Here is a 19,246-nt window from a genome sequence, read left to right as displayed (position 1 = left end):
CCTGCCACAGCCCTCAATACACAATCTGTGCCTCCCTCACCCTGCAAACACAAGCTTTGCCTGCCATCTCTGTTTAACAAGGAGTCTTGCTCCCTTTGCTGATCCAGGCGGTCAGCTAAGACAGGCTTGCTCTCTCCAGCCTCCGACTCAGAGAAGTGATGAGTCGTCGGCCTCAGAGTACCTTTTGGACCTGTAGCTGGGCAGTGGTTTGGTCTTGCTCCAGGCGAATTGGACCAAGCGCCAGCAGTTTCCGTTTTGTCTCTGCGACCCAGGCAAGTTCCGCATCAGCTGCTTGTTCGTACTGGCAGTGGGGAGGAGAGAGAATCAGAACACCATTAGCAAGACACAACTGAGTGACACAGGCCTGCACCTTAGCATGCAGGCAACTACTATGGGGTGGCCAAAATGTTGTATACAGGTGTGTGCCACTTAACGACAGGGATACGTTCTCCAATTCCTGTTATGTGATTAGGTCATGAAGTGAACATTCAGTCCAATCTATTGCCTTTGTTGTGCCTTTGTTGTTTCTCCCTGCCAGAAACTAGCTGGCTGCACAGGCTACTGGAGATAGATTGCCTATTCTTTGCATTAAGAGCCTCTCTGTTAAGAGCATCTATATTGTGTTTTGACCATTGTCAAATATGCGATCTGTCGTTAAGCAAACAGTTGTTAAGCAGCAAACGCCTGTACTTGTTAGAAAGTCAGCATATATAGCAGGCCCTCCTAATTCGCAGGCTTGGTGTTCATGGATTTGAACAGGCGTGAATGCCGAGTTTGTGGTTGGAGGGCCTCAGAGGACCTCCTGGATGTGACTTAAAGAGTCACTGAGTGACTCAGAGAGTCGCTGAGTAAAATATTTCTTTACTCAGCGTGTGGTTGGTCTGTGGAACTCCTTGCCACAGGACGTGGTGATGGCATCTAGCCTGGACACCTTTAAAAGGGGATTGGACAAGTTTCTGGAGGAAAAATTCATTACGGGTTACAAGCCATGATGTGTATGTGCAACCTCCTGATTTTAGAAATGGGCTATGTCAGAATGCCAGATGCAAGGGAGGGCACCAGGATGAGGTCTGTTGTTATCTGGTGTGCTCCCTGGGGCATTTGGTGGGCTGCTGTGAGATACAGGAAGCTGGACTAGATGGGCCTATGGCCTGATCCAGTGGGGCTGTTCTTATGTAAGGTCGTGAGGCCGTGCATGACCTCTGGAGGGCACGGCACGGCCCCCAAGTAAGTTTTTGTGGCGCTATGCCACCCCACCCCGGATTTAATTATCCACTGATTTCTGTGTCTGAGGGTGGTCCTAGAACAGATCCCCCATGGATACCAAGGGCGGCAGGAAGATGCTGCTTCTTTCAATAAGGGCTCCAGTTTCTCTGAACTCACAACCATCTCCTGAAACACTCATGAGCTGAGCTGCCTCAATTCCAAACTCTAGTACAAATGTCAACCCACTAAACCGTCACCTCTCATGCCGCTGGTATGAACATGATCCTGAATTCCTAGGCACTGAAAGTCAAACGTTTTAGAACTGCTAGTCTGTACAGGGATGAAAATATTCAAGGTTCTTAGACAATAGCAGAAATGTTTGGGAGACTCCAATGATCAGGAGCCGGAATTTGGGACATGAGAAAGCTGGATAAAGAATAAAGACACACACAACTCTGACAAGACTGTTTTCAGCTGCATTTCAGGCTTGTCATCCAGTCGCTTCTCCTGCTTGGCTGGGGCTTCCCACCTGAAAGGTTTGATCACACTTGCTTTAAGAGGAAGAAGAATAAACTGATGGTGATAAGACATCAGTCTATCATCCTGTTTCCCATAATGGCCAACAAGCAAACTCATAAGCAAGGACAGGAAGGTAACAACCCTTCCTTTGTCCTCAGCAACTGATATTCAGTGGTAATCCTGTCTCTGAGCCTGGAGCCTTTCTCTAAGCCACACAAATCACTATGACTAACAGCTGGAGCTAGATCTATCCCCTTTTAAAGCCATCTATGCTCATGGCTCTTCACCATACCTTGTGGCAGTGAGTTCCATCAATGAATGACGTGCTGCGTGGATCACTCTCCCTTGTCTATCCTGAATCTACCACCAATCCATTTCATTGGGTGGCTCCAGGTTCTAGTAAAATGATAGGAAACTGAGGGATTTCTCTCCCTCTCTCCTACTGCGTTCCCCTTGGTTATCCTATCTCAAAAGTAAAAAGGCCCACACACTTCACAGCCTCTCCTTGCTCCAGCAACCTGATTACAAAACCAGCCTCGAGCCTTTGCTTGCACTGTGCCCTTTCCACACAAGGCTGTTACGAGAGAATAAACAAGACATTCTCTTCCCCCCTACCACACACACACCTGTTGTGACCTTTGTATGGCAGCATCAATTTCTTCCACCCGTTGCTTGATGGTGTCACTGATCAGCCGGTAGCGCTCGTTAGTGTCCGAGACCAGCTTATCCAGCCCTTCGCGGGCACGCCAGGGCACCAGTTCCAGGAGGGCACGGCTCACTTCGTTCACGGTGTCCAGAATCAGCCTGTGTTCCATGACCTCCTTCTTGAGCTCCTGAAGGAAGGAAAAACAAACAGTGCCCAACCCTCAAGTGACTGTGAATTCTGTTTTATCCATCCAGGGCCGTCCCATCAATGAGGCTGCCTGGTGAGGGGGACCTTGCTCCATCCACCCACCTTGGCCACTTCTCTTCCCACTCCCTTGAGACAGAAAGGTAAAAGAAAATGAATGGAAAAGGAAGCGTGGAGACAGAGCATCTTTGGCACTCTAACTTGCACCTCTCCTCTCCTCCTCACTTCCTCCCTCATTCTGTTCCCTTCCTCCTTTTTAATACAAGGAGCCAGAGGAAGGGGATTGCTAGAGGCATCATGGGAGGGTGACATCTGACATGCTGCTTCAGGTGTTGGCAAGTCTTGGGCCAGCCTGTTTGCACAAGATGGACCTTAATTAGAGGACAAAGACTACCCCAGCTCCTTGCATTGAAAGGTTAGGATTCAAGAGGAGAACACACTCTTGAATTGCACTTGCTCTTAGAGGATGAGAAAAAACAATCATTCCCACTGAGCAGCAGGAATGCAGGGTCTCTGAGGGGAACAGCATGTCCACTCAGCAGCATAAGGCTTAGACAACCTCCTTAATTGCCGGCCACAAAGCAGTGAATCAAAGCCACGGCCTTCAAATGCATCTCTTGCAGCCATTTCTCTTTTCAGCACAGGTTCCCAAACTTACCTGGATCACAACACGCCTGCAGGGGTGCCGTCATCTTGGATCTCACAAAATCCAAATCTCACAAAATTTGGTGAGATCCAAAATGGCAGTGCCCAGGGGAAAAAAGGTAGGAGAGGTGACTGGGGACATCCTATGGTGCCCTTATGTGCTGAAATGTCCTAAGGCACTGCAATGCACACTTTAGGAACCCCTGCTTTACAGTGTGCTCTCTTTGACAAACACCCAGGCTGGTGTGTGACTTTGCTCAGCTATGGGGTGGTCCCCTACCTTCTGCCTCTGCTGGAACTGAGGGATCTGCTCCCCAACAGGTGAGTGCCCCCCGCCGGACATCAGCTCCTCCTCCACCTGACTCATCCAGCCAGCCAGTTCCTCATGTGTGGACTGGAATTTCGTGGCCAGCTGGCGGGCTTGCTCCAATGTGCGGAGGGCCTTTGAGCTGGCAGCCGTGATGTCCGAGTAACGGGTCTTGATGCCGTCCAGTTTCTCTTGAATAAGCAGCACCTCTTCACCTGCAGGAATTCATGAAAGGGTCAGCTTAAATAAGCCCTACAACCAAGTTAAGCACTTTTAAAAATAAATTATTTCTGATATTTTGGATTTCAAGCTCTCCTTATCCCCCACAACCCAAACCACCACCATTCCCTCTCATTTGTTTAAATACAGACTTCAAACTTTGGTTCCCAACCCGTGGTCCGTGGACCACAGGGGATCCATAAGACCTTTAGAAGTTGTCCATGACATCTCAGAAAAAAAGGTAACCTTCAAACACATCCAGCGTCTCGCTGAGCAAGCGTTGCCCCAAGGACCACCGGAGTGGGTGGAGAACAGACCGCCCACAGCTGCAGCTGGCACTGAAGTGTTGGCTGCATCTATTGGCAGTCTGGTAGTCTGTAGCAGAACACTCACTCAGGAGATGCTTCCGCACAGACCATCAGAGAGGGCAGAGAAGAGACCACCTGCAGTTGGCGACAAAAGCAGTAGCCCCCAAATCTTCTCTATAAATATTAATAAATCTCTAATAAATCTTCTTTAATTATTACAAATTTAATCATATTTTTTGCATGCGGAGGGGGTGGAGGGTTGCATGTGGCCCACAATGATTCCACTTTCTGCCTGAGTGGTCCACAGGCACCTAAAGGTTGGAAACTGCTGCTTTAGAAAAAGATCCAGGAGGGAGAGATGGGGGGAGGGAGCTGCAGCAGCAAACCTGGGCCAAATGCAGATGGACCACAGTTCAGTGGCAGAACATTTGCTATGCATGGAGAAGGTTCAATCCATGGCAGCACATCCAGCTAGAGATAGGAAACAAAGACCTTCATCCAAAACTCTCTATACACAAACGTGAGCAAGATGAATCAATTGCCTAAATCTGAATTTTGCAATCTTTGGAACGCAGGCCCACATTTTTAGGTGAATTGGAGAATGGAGGAAAGGGTCAGGGGCCAAGTACCCTTCTTCTGTGTCTCACCTGTGGTTTGTTTTAGAAGAGCCTGGCCATTCTTGATAGCCTGGTCTACATTCTTCTTGCGATTCACGATCTCGTCATTCAATGCCTAAATAAGAACCACCAAAAGTTGAGTTACACTGGGGAGATTCCTCTTCACTCTGCAGAGGACCAAAATCTGATTCTCACAGAGGCTGCAACCACAGAACTACACTCACTGGGTCAAGGTGGCCTTTGGATCTTCCAAGAGACCCCCAGTCATGCACATGGATCTATGTGCTCTTGGGATGGAGGCCTAGAAGCGGGTGAGTCCAGGTACAGTCTGAACCTATGGGGAGATCTCTGCAACCAACACTTTTTGTTGAAACTACAGCATTCTGTTGTGAACTATGGTTCTAGTTAGCTGGCAGTTTTACCACCTGATATTTTTATCATAGAGACAGGGGTGTAGTCAAGGGGGAGCACAGTAAAGAGGCTTCTTCTACAGCAGGCATGGTGACCTCATCATCAAGACTGCTCAGATGCTTGCCTTTTCAATGCAGCTTTAGTTGAGAAGCAGCATCAAGCTCAGCAGGAGGTAAACTGAGCCATCTGCCTAGGGGCAGAAGTTAATGACTAGGGCAGTTGCTGAACCCAAAGGCTACCGGAGAGACAGTATGTAGTTCATATTACATTAAGGTTATAACTCTATGTAAATTTACCTGGAAAGAAGTCCTATTTAACACAATGGGCTTTATTTCAGAGTAAGCATGCACAGGTTAGCACTCATGTAGATTTGTTATATTGATTTTGGGATATGTTTTGTATTCCACTTTTCAATGCTTATAAATTTGTTTTAAACTACTTCACTTACTTCAAAGGTGATATGATTTGCATCTTTAAATGAAGGGGTATATGTCTTTAAGTAGTAGTAAGCACTAGAAGCAAAATTTCTAATGAAAGTCAGCCCAGTTCCTATCCTACATTGATTGTGCCTGCACGTTTAGCACTGAAAGGAGTGCCATTAGGGTGGGGTGACAGAATGAGGAGATAAGCCTATCCTACACTGATTGTGCCTGCACTTTTAGCACTGAAAGGATTGCCACTGGGGTGGGGTGACAGAATGAGGAGATAAGCTGTTACAAGGCAAAGAGGACAAAAAAAGCTATAATCTTGCCACTGAGTGAGCATTCAGAGACATACTAGCCCATCAGTCTTCTGTTCTCCTCCATGCTTCTTCTTGTCCCCAGTCCCCTCTTCCTTTTTTGAATCCAGACAGCAGGAGAAGGAGGTACATCAGTTGCTGACATGCCACTGCAGAAGGGTGGGCAGCATTTGACACCCTGCCTCAAGTTCTGGGAGGTCTTGTGCCAGCACCAACAAGTGTTGTGTACAGGCTACGAGTGGGAGGTGTGAGCCATCGGTTCAAATGTCACCATGACCAGCAACTCACATCAGCTGCTGTGAGATCAAAACAGTCTCAGCCCTCCAGCTGCAATTAGGGGGGCTCGTGACACTGAGTTCTCTTGCAAAACAGTTGAAAGGACTATTGAGAAAAGCATATAGAGGCGCCCCATGTAACCACAGGGGATGTGGTCCCACACCTCATGCATACCGAAACCACGGACAAAAGGGAACCCTGTACTTATTGTGGTGCCAAGCACTCGTGTCTCTTTCTTTGCAGAACGCTAGAGGAGGAACGCGACAAGCAGGAAGCCTGAACGCTAGAGGAGGGGGACTACCAACAGGAAGCTTCCTGTTAACATTTCGTTGACCCCCTTCTACAGCATTCCGGCTGACATGCTTCTTGCAGACCTCTTCTAGTGTTCCATAGCAGGCTGCAAAGGCAGAAACAGGAGTATTTAGCACCACAGTAAATGGACAAACAGGTAATGGGTGTGGGGAGATCAATGGATACAGGGAGACACTGGTAATTATTCCTGCTGTTAGCACCAGTTAAAAATAAAACCAAAATAACATGACTCAAAGAAAATACAAACATAGGAAAGCAAAACAATACAAAAGATGGGAAAAGAGGTCAGTACCAGCTGGTTGGCATGCTGCTGCTTGAGGATGTCCCGCTTGTAATCCCTGACGGACACCGAGAGGAGCTTGTCCTCAACCTCAGCCAGCCAGTTCAGCACCTCCACCTCGTCTTCCCCAAAGAGCTGGGCATTAGACAAGGCCTGCTCAAGGAGGGCAGCCTTTCGGCCACACCGGTCACAGATCTCGTCGTACCGAGACTCCAGCAGGTTGAGCTTGTCGGCCAGGGAGGCCTGCTCAGCACTGCAGCTCAGGGAGGCCAGAGACTGCCCAATGCTGACTGCCTGAGTCACAGCCATGGCGTGACTGTCTATCTCTTCTTCTAGTGCCTGGAAATCCGGGATGATAAAAGAAAAAAACAGAAAGAAGCAAACAAACGTATGATTGAAAATGGAATCAACACAAAGGGGGAAAAAAAAAACCAACAAGAGACCTAAAAACAAAACTGAATAATGAATACAGTTGATGATAATACAAACTTAAAGATATAATCCACGCACATAAGGGCAATAGTATTTATCAGATCAGTGGTTTGAAAGGTGGGGGAGATTATTTTTATTTCATCCTATTCTGAAAGCCAAGTATATGAACATAAGCTATAGGCCTTTTATATATAGGCCTCTTTCAGAGCCTATAAATCAGAGTTGTTAATTAGAAAGAATTTTGGGGGTCGGACTAGATGACCTATTAGGTCCCTTTTAGCTCTATGATTCACACAGCTCCACTTGAGACAGTCTTGATTACCAAGAGGCTCCCTACTGTGACCTTCAAGCCCCTCTCTAGTTATTGGCTGAGCTGCTGTGACATCACTAAATGCTCACCTATCTAACAGCAGGAATCTGCCATGTAGTTATTTAGTCAAGAATAGGCTAATGATCAATCACGTTCGGTCCTGAGGCTTAGCATTAGACTGGACACAAACTATGGGGCTCTAACTGACCTGGTCCACTCCTATCACCACATGCATGCTTTTCCCTCACTCGCACATACAATCTCACCCAGGTACTCCACAGCTGCAGACATACCGGCCAAAGTACCTACTGTACAGTGCTTCCCATCTCACTCTCCCCTCTCCCTTTTTCCAGTTGTCCCCCAACCTTGTGCCGTGTGATTTGCTGCTGGATTTTGGTGGTCTGAGTCCCAATGGGCTCAGAGTTGACCAGTTTCTTTTCCGTCACCGTCAGCCATTCGGAGATGGGTTCCAATGTCTCGTGGAACTGCTTGGCCAAAACCAGGATCTCTTCTAGCTGGTTCTGCCTGCAGCATGAGGACAAAAAGTCAGTTCAGAAGGGAGGGGGGAACACTTTGCATCTCTGTGAAAGGTAAGCACTTAAATAACCAAAAGCTGCTTTTAACTCCAGATATTCTGCTCCTTTAGACAGCTGTTTTAGAGCCCTCCAGGCTCACCAAATGCAATTCCCTTGATTTAAGATCACACTGATAAGACCTACCATATGAATCAGTACCACACCAAGGAACAAATGACTCCAGTATCATTTGTTTTATGCTAAGCACAGATAAGGAGAGAACTTCATCAGAAAATTGCTTCAGAGTAAAAGCTTAACACCCGCCTCAACAATGTGACCCTGATCCAATTTGGGGGCCAAGCTGTTACTTTAAAATGCTTCTGAAGTTTGGTCAGGGCCCCATAAATATTGACATGACTTGTTAAGGGCCAAATCCTACCCAACTTTCCAGCACCGGTACAGCCACAATGCAGTCCTCAGGTAAGGGAACAAATGTTCCCTTGCCTTGAGGAGGCCTCCATGATTGCTTCCCCACCATAGGATGCAGCACACACCCCATTGGCATGGCTGCATCAGCGATGGAAAGTTGGATAGGATTGGGGCCTAAGTCAGCAATTAATTGTGGTTGCCACCAACCCCCTTCCCTGAGTCTTCTGGCAAGGGCAAAAGGCTTAGGGAAGAGGTGAAAATTTCTCTCATACATGTAGGATATGGAGACAGTAAGAAACAGCAGGAACCTATTTAGCTGCTGAAAGAGGGCTCCTACAGCTCCTTCTCAAAAATGGCAAAGAATGAGACCACCGGAGAGGGGATTTGCGTGATGCAGGGTATCCTGTTCACCAGAGGTTTGACACCACGCTACTACTGGCAAATGGAGTTCTGGTTACCTGAGTTTTGACTTTAGGTCTACCCTTAGGTTGTTGACTCTGACACCTTGTACTTCTTCTGGTTTTCAGACAATTTGGTCTTTCCCAACCCTGTTACTGGAGGTCCTTTAATTGGAGATGCCAAGGATTGAACACTAAGAGTTTTAACTCAAGGAGCATATTGCTAAAAATATAAAGACTGATAAAAATTTCTGTTTCACGAAGCAGGAAGCTAGCCAGTGAAGGCGACAAAAGGAGGTTTTCTAAGAGAGGCCAGATAGCTACTTCATCAAGCATGCTATAGTTGCCTACACTAGGACTACATGACCTCCAACCCTAACATTCTATAATTCTGTGAATGGATCACTGACTGCAAGAGAAGCTGACTGAATATTTTTTTTTTACACTACAGAAGATGTTGAACAGATACCCATGACTGAATTATTTCTGAAGGGTAGGAGTGTGAAGAACTGAGCTAAACAGAGGTGACAAGAGATGATGTCCTAATGCTAATTGACAAATTAAATTTAACAAGCTACCAGATCAGATGGCATAAACTCAATAAACTAACTCAAATGTGAAACCTGCAGGTCTTTTAACAAGAATTAGCAAAGGCACTAAAACTAGTTTCCTTTATTAGCAGATGTAAAAGTAGGCAAAGTAATTCCAATTTCTGAAAAGGGATCCGGGGGAATCCAGGAGATTACAAGTCTGCAAGCCTAACACCTCGCCTGGGTAAACTGGTGGAAATTATTGAAGATAAAAACTATTAAGCATATAGAACCATCAGCTTCGTGGTGGATGGAAGAATCAGCACGGCTTCTGCAATGGGAAGTTCTGCCTCCCCAACTTTTTGGAATTCTTTGAGAATGCTAACGAGCCTGTGGCTAGGGGTGATCTGGTAGACACTGCGTACTTGGACTTTCAAAAAAGCTTTTTAACAAAGGTCCTCACCAAAGGGTCTTGAGTGAACTTGGCAGTCATGGGCAAAGTTCCCTGGAATGTTTACAGGGAGTGTGCAAAACTACAGGGGCTGCTGGAGGGCAGCTCCACTGCGCTCAGCAATCACATCACTGCCAAGCTCCAGAGCACCCTGACAGAAGCTGCATGGGGCTCTGATTTAAGTCGTGTGGTATAAAGTGCAGAGTTTTTTGCACTCTGCACATGGCTCAGAGCTCCTCTCCGATATTGCTCCAGAGGGTTCAGAGCAGAGCACCGACATTATGAAGAGAATATCACCCTGATAAGCTCTAACCCCAGTCAAAGCAATCTGCAAATCCCCTTCTTTGAAGGTTTTGTTTGGTTTGATTTTTGCCACAGAGCTCTTTGAATGGACACTTTGGCTGGGTGTTCTCCTCCTTGCCTAGAATTACAGGATGCAGTAACTGAAAGAGGAGGTAGCACAACGGGCCCAGTTTATGCAACCTTCTGCTGCGTAGTCTACATCAGCTGTGCTGACTGCGCAATTTCTTTGCCATCCAGACTCACAAGAGGATCAATATGTCTGCCCTTTGGCTTGCAATGCTCAGATGCTCTGAAAAGCCCCACACAGACTTTTGCTCAGACGCAGCAAGACCATGCGGGGAGAGACGCCCCTCTTCGTTCTCAACATGGGAGAAATCCTGGTAGGAAAACTGAGAAAGGTGAGCGGGGGGGGGGGGGGGAGAAAGACACCACTGAGTGAGGCCCTTTCCACGGACACTGCACTGGGTTCTCTGCAGAGTCAGAGAAATGAAACTGAAATGCCTTTTAGTTTCAAGTTGTGTGAACCTTTCCCTGGATTCTGCAGATCCATCAACCTCAAGAACTTGGCAGAAACTGTCTGGCAGATACCATCCCCTGAAAACATGGACACTCCAGAGGGGGAAGGGAGGGAACCTGGAGCCCTGACCTGTCAGAATGCGTTTTAGACTGCTGCACATGAGATAATCATTTTTGTGTAGCAAAACTGCATGTACACAGTCACATGCACCAAGCACATGTATGTGCTGTGGCTATCATATTTAAATATAAGTTGCACCTGAAGGAACTGTGTCACTCTACCCCCTAAGTAAAACCAGAAGCAGTCCAACCATTAAGTAATGACAGGCGGCAGCTCTGGAGTGGGGGGAAGTGTGGGACAGACACACAGATCTACACCATGGAGAAAAAGCCCCTGCACTGCACTGGGTGTCGTACAGTCAATTTTGCATTTCTGTTTCTTACCTTTTGTTCAAGGTGTGTAGCAGACACACATCTAAACATGTGCATTTGGTGCCCACCTGGACTGCAAAGTGGCAGACCAGTAATGTATCTAGTTGCAGGACTGATGGCAAGAGGCCATAGATCCCACAGGGCCAAGAAGCCCACACTCTAGATTCAAAGGTCACGTAATTACCCCCCCCCCTTTAATTAATCCATGAAGCCTAAGGCTCCAAATGTGAATGGGAATCTGGTTACTCCTTAAATAGAAGAACATAAGAACAGCCCCACTGGATCAGGCCATAGGCCCATCTAGTCCAGCTTCCTGTATCTCACAGTGGACCAGCAAATGCCCCAGGGAGCACACCTGATAACAAGAGACCTCATCCTGGTGCCCTCCCTTGCATCTGGCATTCTGACATAGCCCATTTCTAAAAACAGGAGGTTGCACATACACATCACAGCTTGTAACCCATAATGGATTTTTCCTCCAGAAACTTGTCCAATCCCCTTTTAAAGGCGTCCAGGCCAGATGCCATCACCACATCCTGTGGCAAGGAGTTCCACAGACCAACCACACGCTGAGTAAAGAAATATTTTCTTTTTTGTCTGTCCTAACCCTCCCAACACTCAATTTTAGTGGATGTCCCCTGGTTCTGGTGTTATGTGAGAGTGTAAAGAGCATCTCCCTATCCACTCTGTCCATCCCCTGCATAATTTTGTATGTCTCAATCATGTCCCCCCTCGCGCGCCTCTTTTCTAGGCTGAAGAGGACCAAACGCCGTAGCCTTTCCTCATAAGGAAGGTGCCCCAGGCCAGTAATCATCTTAGTCGCTCTCTTTTGCACCTTTTCCATTTCCGCTATATCCTTTTTGAGATGTGGCGACCAGAACTGGACACAATACTCCAGGTGTAGCCTTACCATCGATTTGTACAACAGCATTATAATATTAGCAGTTTTGTTCTCAATACCCTTCCTAATGATCCCAAGCATAGAATTGGCCATCTTTACTGCCGCCGCACATTGGGTTGACACTTTCATTGACTTGTCCACCACCACCCCAAGATCTCTCTCCTGATCTGTCACAGACAGCTCAGAACCCATTAGCCTATATGTAAAGTTTTGATTTTTTGCCCCAATGTGCATGACCTTACACTTACTGACATTGAAGTGCATCTGCCATTTTGCTGCCCATTCTGCCAGTTTGGAGAGATCCTTCTGGAGCTCCTCACAATCACTTCTGGTCTTCACCACTCAGAAAAGTTTGGTGTCGTCTGCAAACTTAGCCACCTCACTGCTCACCCCTGTCTCCAGGTCATTTATGAAGAGGTTGAAAAGCACCGGTCCCAGGACAGATCCTTGGGGCACACCGCTTTTCACTTCTCTCCATTGTGAAAATTGCCCATTGACACCCACTCTCTGTTTCCTGGTCTTGAACCAGTTCTCAATCCACGAGAGGACCTGTCCTCTAATTCCCTGACTGTGGAGTATTTTCAGTAGCCTTTGGTGAGGGACCGTGTCGAACGCCTTCTGAAAGTCCAGATATATAATGTCCACGAGTTCTCCTGCATCCACATGCCTGTTGACCTTTTCAAAGAATTCCATAAGGTTCGGGAGGCAAGACTTACCCTTACAGAAGCCATGCTGACTCTCCCTATGTGTTTGGAGATTCTAAATGGGAATCTTTATGCCTCCCATGGGGGCATAAATGGGAGTTTTTATGCCTCCAAAATGCAGATGAAACCTTCCAGCTCCACATTCAGCTGGAACAGCATATTTGGAGTGACCACAGCCACTTCCAAGGACCCCCAAGTTTGGGAGAAAACAACTTTTGAAAAGCAAAGGAAAAGTTTCACACCTACAGCAGTGCTCACCAACCTGGTGATTACACTCAACCTAGGAAAAGAGCCCAGGACCATCCAAGTAGTTATCACCCCCTCAACTGGGTAGGAAAGCAAAGGCAGAATGCAGCAGGGGCCCTTGATTAGCAGTACAGGATGATGTCCCCAGCTTCTGCTCCTTCCAATTTTCCAACTCAGCGTTCTCCTCCCCTCTACATCTCTTCTTCCTCTCCGTCCCCCTCTTCCTTTTCCAATCCAAGGAGTGGAAGGAAAAGGATGGGCAGTGGAGGCTTTGTAGGTAGACGGAAATGGGCACCCACCACCAGTCTGCCACCTTAGGTAACCACATCAGTTGGCCCTGTGGATGGGGCTGGCCCTGCCAACAACTCACAGGATCAAGAGACCATTATGAGTGTGAGAAGCTGTCCTGCAACACTTGCACAGAGAGTGATGGAACCAGAGAGCAGTGGTGACTGTGCATGCTGAAGATCCTAGGTTCAATCTCTACAAGTATCTCCAAATAGGACTGGGAAAGACTCTTGTCTGAAACCCTGGAGAGCCACTGCCAAACAGAGCAGCTACAACTGAGCTAGAAAGACCACCTCTCATTCTGTTTTCTGAACCCGAGGCAGTGGAAGTCCTTCTGATTTTAAGAGGCAGATTTGGTCCTACATGAGGATAATGTCACAATCTGCATAAGTCAGCCTTGTTGGTTGGGAATTTTCCTAGACTAGCTAGAGATGCCTGACTTGTCTTGGATGGGTACACCCCCTCAAAGATCAAGACTGCAGTTTGGGCGTGCTCCTGGATCCAAACTGTTCCTGGACGCAAGGGCAATAGTTGCCAGGAGCCTGTACCAGCTCCAATCCTATCTGGACATGTACCAGCTCCAATCCTATCTGGACGTGGCAGCCTTGGCTTCATCTTCCTCTTACATCCAGGCTTGATTACTTCAATATGCTCCTTGTGGGAGCGCCACTAAAGACAGTTTGGAAGCTGCAATTAGTGCAGAATGTGGTAGCTGGGATATTGGTTGGAACCAGATGAGCAGCCTACATTACACCAACTGTACTGGCTGTCCATTAACTTCCAGGCTCAAATCAAAAGGGGTGGCGCTGCCCTTTAAAGCCCTGAGCAGTTTGGGGCAAGGGCACCTTAGGAACCACCTGCTCCAGTATAAGCCTGCTGGAGCCCTTAGATTGACTGTAGAAGCCCTACTTTCTGGTCCACTGTTGTGAAATATGCTTGGCGGTTTCAGAAACCTTGCAGGGTCTTCTGGTGGCAACATCCCACCTGGGGAACTCTCCTGTTCAGGAAGATAAGTCAGGTTCCCTCCTTTAACATTTTCAAACACCATCAGAAGATTTTCTTTTCTTTTCTTTTTTGGCTTTACAATCTTTTCCGTAAAACTTTTATCTGCATTTAGCCTGCTACTTGTATATTGTTGCCATAGTATTATTTTATACTGGGAGCCTCCTTGCCCCTGTTTTTAATAAGAAAAGGTTAAGACATAAACTATTAAAATTAATAAGCAAGATGCCACAAAGCTGTTCCACAAATTTTTAACATGCAATGCAAAGGCACTTTATTTCCTAGAAAGTACTCCTACCATTCATGAAGTGATGGAATAACAGAGCAAAATGCAATCAAGGATGCTTTTTTTGGGGGAGAGCGCTGTGCCAAAGTTGGTTTCCTCTCCGCTCCGTCCCAAAATGACAACACGCAAGCTTGGAGCCAATAGGTCTCGTCACTTACCTGGCCGTGGCCCTGCTAAGGAGGCCAGCCCAGCGACTTCCGAGGCTGTCCAGCTGGCTGACTATCTTTTCCCTGTCTGCTGGTTCCGCGGACTCCGCTATTCTTCCACCCTCTGCTTGAATAATCTCAACAGTTGCTTTCCGATCATCCAAGAGTCTCTGAAGTAGCTTTGGAGTGAAGGATTAGAAAGAGGCAAATATACAATCAACCGCAGCAAAAAAAGATTATCTATTTAAGGTGAGGCAGGACTAGCCCGAGACCTCCCAGTGCCCAAGGGGCATCAGTGCCAATATGGGGCATCAGTAGGTGCCTCTGCTATTGCCCCTTCTCATTCCTGAATTCAAAAAGGAGGAGAGGAATAGAGTGGAAGAGGAAGCCTGGAGTGGAGTGGTGGGCTACAGCCTCCTGAGACTCTTCCTGTTTCACTCCCCTCATCCTTTTTGAATCCAGGAAGGAAGCAGTGAAGGCAGGTGTGCCCGCCCTGCCCCCCAACAGTAGTCAATTTCCATTTGAGGCATCCACCTTGAGCCATTTCCGCCCAACATTGCATATATGCAACATGGACCACATATATACACCTGTGGGACTGTGAGAAATGGGTTAATTAAGTAGGCAAGGAATTCTCCTGCTTCAAAAGACTGACCTTCCTCATAGGCGGATGAATGAATTCTCCCCTGTGCTCAGTTCATGCTTGCTTCCCTCCCAGCACCATAACCAAGTCCTGTCACTCCTGACATCTATACACCAGCTCCCCTTTCACTCACCACCACCACCCCATTCAAGGTTCTAGTCCCCAATGCTTGAAACTCAGCCTTCTATGCCCCATGAAATCAGAGCCACTGCTTTAAGTCATCCCTTGTGATGCACAACGCAAGCCATGTGAGGCATACGGCCCTCGATTTCACCTCTTGTTCCTCTCCATTTGGCAAATTCTGCTGATTCTCACCCCTTTTCCTTTCTCCCCGGATCCCACTAAAACCTCTGCTGTGTCGTTGAAGGAGAGAAGAATAAGACAATATGAAAAAAGAGAAGAATAAGCCTCCCTTCCAACTGGAGATTGCCTTATGTTGCCACAGCAGTTCAGCTGGAACAAACCCTCCCTTCCCCAGCAACTAGCTGTGCCTCCTCAAGAGCTACTTTTCTCGCCTTGCAGCAGCTTTGCTTACCTTCTGCTCCTGTATCTGAGCCTTCACTACTTTATACTCGGCGGAAGGTGGTTTCTGATTGGAGATGAGCTCCTCAGTGTCTGCCAGCCAGCTGAGCAAAGGTTCAAGGGCATCCTGGAATTTCCCACAATGCAACAGGGCTTCCTGAAGTTGTGCAATCCTTTGGGCCACCTGCATTTTGCCAAGACACACACAAGTCATCACCAGAGCTGTACTAGTAGGTCAGCTGCTTGCACAGACCAGTTCACGGCAAAACCTGCTTTGCTTTGTCCTCACAGCCGTCCTGTGAGGTAGGCCATCAATTAGGGTTCAGCGCTGGCCTGCTCTGCTTCTAGTTGTTGGGATGTTAACCCAGACTGCACCTGCATGCCTTCATCCCCTTGTTGTCATGACCCATCCTTCTAGCTGCACGTTACTCTTGCCATTCTCTTCCCTCCCCTTGTTGTCTCCCTGCTCCCATCAACAATAGCTTATATTGTAAGCTATTTGGGACAGGGATGCCTTTTTCTTTTGCTTATGTTACTCTGTAAAGTCTCAAGTGCCTCAGGCACACTTTACATATTAAAAGCTGGTGCCCATCACTTCAACGCATTCAAGTGTGACCAAAAAAGAGAATTCAAGATGGGGTCATGCAAATGAAAGGCAGGGGTATGCAAATAAAAGCAAGCTTGGTTCAAAATGGCTGGATCATTATCAGCAAGGAACAGGTTTCGCCCCAATCTCAGTGGTGACCAAGGGCTACAACTTTAACTCGTTCCTGCAGAACAGAATGCTCCTATGGAAAGCAGTAAAGTACTGCGTTTGAGGTGTGTCACAGGGTCAAATCTGTCCTCCAAGCTTAGCACAGGGTGCCCCAACCTTCACTGAGAGGGATGTAATGCATCTCTATGCATGGAACATAGCAGTGATTTTCTACCTTTTCCATCTCAGGGCACACTGACAAGGCACTAAAATGGTCAAGGCACACCATCAGGTTTTTGACAATTGACAAGGCACACCATGCTGCCGGTGGGGGGTGGGGGAGGATTCACATCTCCCATTGGCCCTACTAATAAATGAGCTTCCCCCAAATTCCTGTGGCACACCTGTGGATCACTTGCGGCACACCAGTGTGCCATGGCACAGTGATTGAAAATGGCTGGAACAGAGAGATATTGCATCCTGATGCCTTCCTTGAGATACATAATTTTTCCCTCTTATCTCTCCCCTTCCACGGCTTGACACGTTGACCAATACTAGCAAATGTTGGTAGCCTCCTGTTGCAGCTCACCTTTTTGTTGAGGGTGTTCCAGCGGGCATTGATGTCTTCCATGTCATGTTCCAAGCCCTGAACATCGCAGTTCTTTCCTGCGCTCTGAATGAGTCCCTGACCGAGCCCATTGACTTGCTGCAGTTTCATCTGAAGAGGATCCACCTGCTCCTTCTGGAATGTCTAAGTACAGACAGAAACAGAAAAGCCTGTGAACTGATAGCTAGAGATCCGTTTCCTTATATCACAGTCTACATGTCTAATTTGTTGTGGTTTTATCCTAAAGGAATTATCATTAAGAATATTTATACTGTATACCACTTTTCACAACAGTAGTAGTTCACAAAGTGGTTTACAAATTAAAATTAATAAATTCAGGTCTGCAGACCTGGTTGTTATCCTCAGAACAATCCTGCAAGATGGCTTAGGCTGAGAGATAGACAGACCCAAACCCAGTGATGTGAACTCAGGAATTTCTTGTTGAAATCTAGCACTCTGCACCCATTACACTGCACTGAAAATAGGGTTTTAGCCCCTGAGGGGAATCCCCGCAGATTGCCAGCATCTGGTGCGCATCACTTAACAATGGGGATAAGTTCTCTGATCCCCGTTGCTATGCAATTAGGTTGTTAAGCGAACATTCAGTGCAATCTAGAGCCTTTGTTGTGTAAACAGATGCTCCCTGCCAGACACTCACTGGCTGGCTGCACAGGCTTTTGAAGACCAATTGTCTTTTCTTTGCATTAAGAGCCTCTTAATGTAAACAGTCACTCTGCTGCAGGCTATGGGAGACCTGATTGCCTCACACTGACTGTTGTGCTTTGACTATATGGTCCATCATTAAGTGGAAGGTTGTTAAGTGGTGGACGCCTATCTTCTGCCTCCAACTATACTTGAACAGGGTCTCCGGTACACAAACTCAACACTCTTCCCACTGCACCATACAAACCCATGCATGATGCTTGAAAACACAGATTAATAGGAGGAGACTAGTCTGATTACAGTTGAGTGTCAGGTATTCTCTGTATCCTGAGCTGCAGATTTAAGGTGTTCAAAGAGAACAACTTGAAATTGGATTTTACTTTTCGGAGAAAAGGAATAAATGAGGAAAAAGGAAATACAGTCTACCCATCCTTCAACAAGGGAAAAGAGGTCTAAGAATCATGACATTTGGTGATGGGAAGCAACTCAAGGACCTAATCAAAGCCAACATGCTGCACTGAGATACAAGGGATAGAAGGGAGAAAGACCAAAACACCAGTTTCCACTTCCAGACTGCCCCACTGTCTCAGGGACTCCAGCTGTCTAGTGGGATTCTAGTGGGGGAACCATCGCCAGCACTGTATAGCCAATGCAGCTCTGTACCTCCAGTCCTCCTCTAGATGATCAAGGCACAGGGTTGACAGATCCTGGCATGGTGACGGCTTCCCTACTCTGGGTCATTGCTGGCCCTTTAACCCCAAGGTTGGACCAGGTAGAACTGATGAAGGAGAAACAGCCCGGGAAGAAGAGGGCCCAGGGCTTCATAAGGCACTCGGGGCTGGTGATGAGAGGTCTCTGGACAAGCTACCTGAGGCCTGCTCTGTGTCTGCATTCCTGGGGTTGGGGCAAGCTGAGGGAGGAAGACAGGTGGAAGAGGAAGAAGAATAGGGGTGGAGTAACCCATTCCCCACTGTTGAACTGTAAGGCCTTGTTGAGGGACCCCAGTTACTGGGCCGGGAACACCTTTTGTTTCTACCCCTCTTTCCCTTTGGCCAAGATGGACACTAGGGTGAGCGAATCCCTCTTGCGGCAACTATGCTAGGGCAGAGGATGAAGAAACTTACAACCAGTAAAGTCATGCCCCACCTAGAAAAGTTGGATGAGCCACACACACCAGTCCATCACACCATGTTCTGATGAGGTATATTAACTCCAAGTCTCTTTCCCTTGCCCCCGCCTTCTCCCCAAAAACCTCTGGAGAGTAAAATTTTCCAAAGCATGCCCGATCCAGCTCTAAAGGTGCTGTCATATACTGCCTGCCCACTCTACTTGCACAAGATTATTATTATAATTAGCATGCTGAAAATTAGAAAAGGGTGGAACAAGACAATGCATTATCTTCAAACTCAAAAAGCCAAGGAGAGATTAATGAATTTGCTGCTTCTCCAAGATCTTCCCACAGATTTGGCTCAGTCTGTCTGGAAACCTTGTGGGCAAAAGTTAAAAAAAAAAATCTTGCAAGGGTTTGGAAATGAAGGG

The 19,246-nt window shown here is 47.2% G+C and overlaps 1 protein-coding gene across 6 annotated transcripts in view; it reads right to left on the bottom strand.

The window, feature by feature from the left end:
* MACF1 (microtubule actin crosslinking factor 1) overlaps nucleotides 1-19,246 on the bottom strand; it is a 270,575-nt gene that overhangs the window by 49,949 nt on the left and 201,380 nt on the right. For all 6 annotated transcript variants that reach the window (XM_066638188.1, XM_066638183.1, XM_066638186.1 and 3 more), the window contains 9 exons: nucleotides 17,027-17,188; nucleotides 15,757-15,927; nucleotides 14,591-14,757; nucleotides 7,797-7,956; nucleotides 6,702-7,028; nucleotides 4,702-4,786; nucleotides 3,501-3,742; nucleotides 2,352-2,558; nucleotides 182-301 (listed from right to left, as the gene is read on the bottom strand). In XM_066638188.1, the coding sequence (XP_066494285.1) occupies nucleotides 182-301; nucleotides 2,352-2,558; nucleotides 3,501-3,742; nucleotides 4,702-4,786; nucleotides 6,702-7,028; nucleotides 7,797-7,956; nucleotides 14,591-14,757; nucleotides 15,757-15,927; nucleotides 17,027-17,188 (1,641 nt within the window). The remainder of the gene's footprint in view (nucleotides 1-181; nucleotides 302-2,351; nucleotides 2,559-3,500; nucleotides 3,743-4,701; nucleotides 4,787-6,701; nucleotides 7,029-7,796; nucleotides 7,957-14,590; nucleotides 14,758-15,756; nucleotides 15,928-17,026; nucleotides 17,189-19,246) is intronic.

The sequence above is a fragment of the Tiliqua scincoides genome, chromosome 10 (genome assembly GCF_035046505.1).
Source record: "Tiliqua scincoides isolate rTilSci1 chromosome 10, rTilSci1.hap2, whole genome shotgun sequence".
In the NCBI taxonomy this organism is placed as follows: Eukaryota; Metazoa; Chordata; class Lepidosauria; order Squamata; family Scincidae; genus Tiliqua; species Tiliqua scincoides.
Note: the sequence above shows the minus strand (reverse complement) of the source record. Positions and strands in the feature narration are given on the sequence as shown.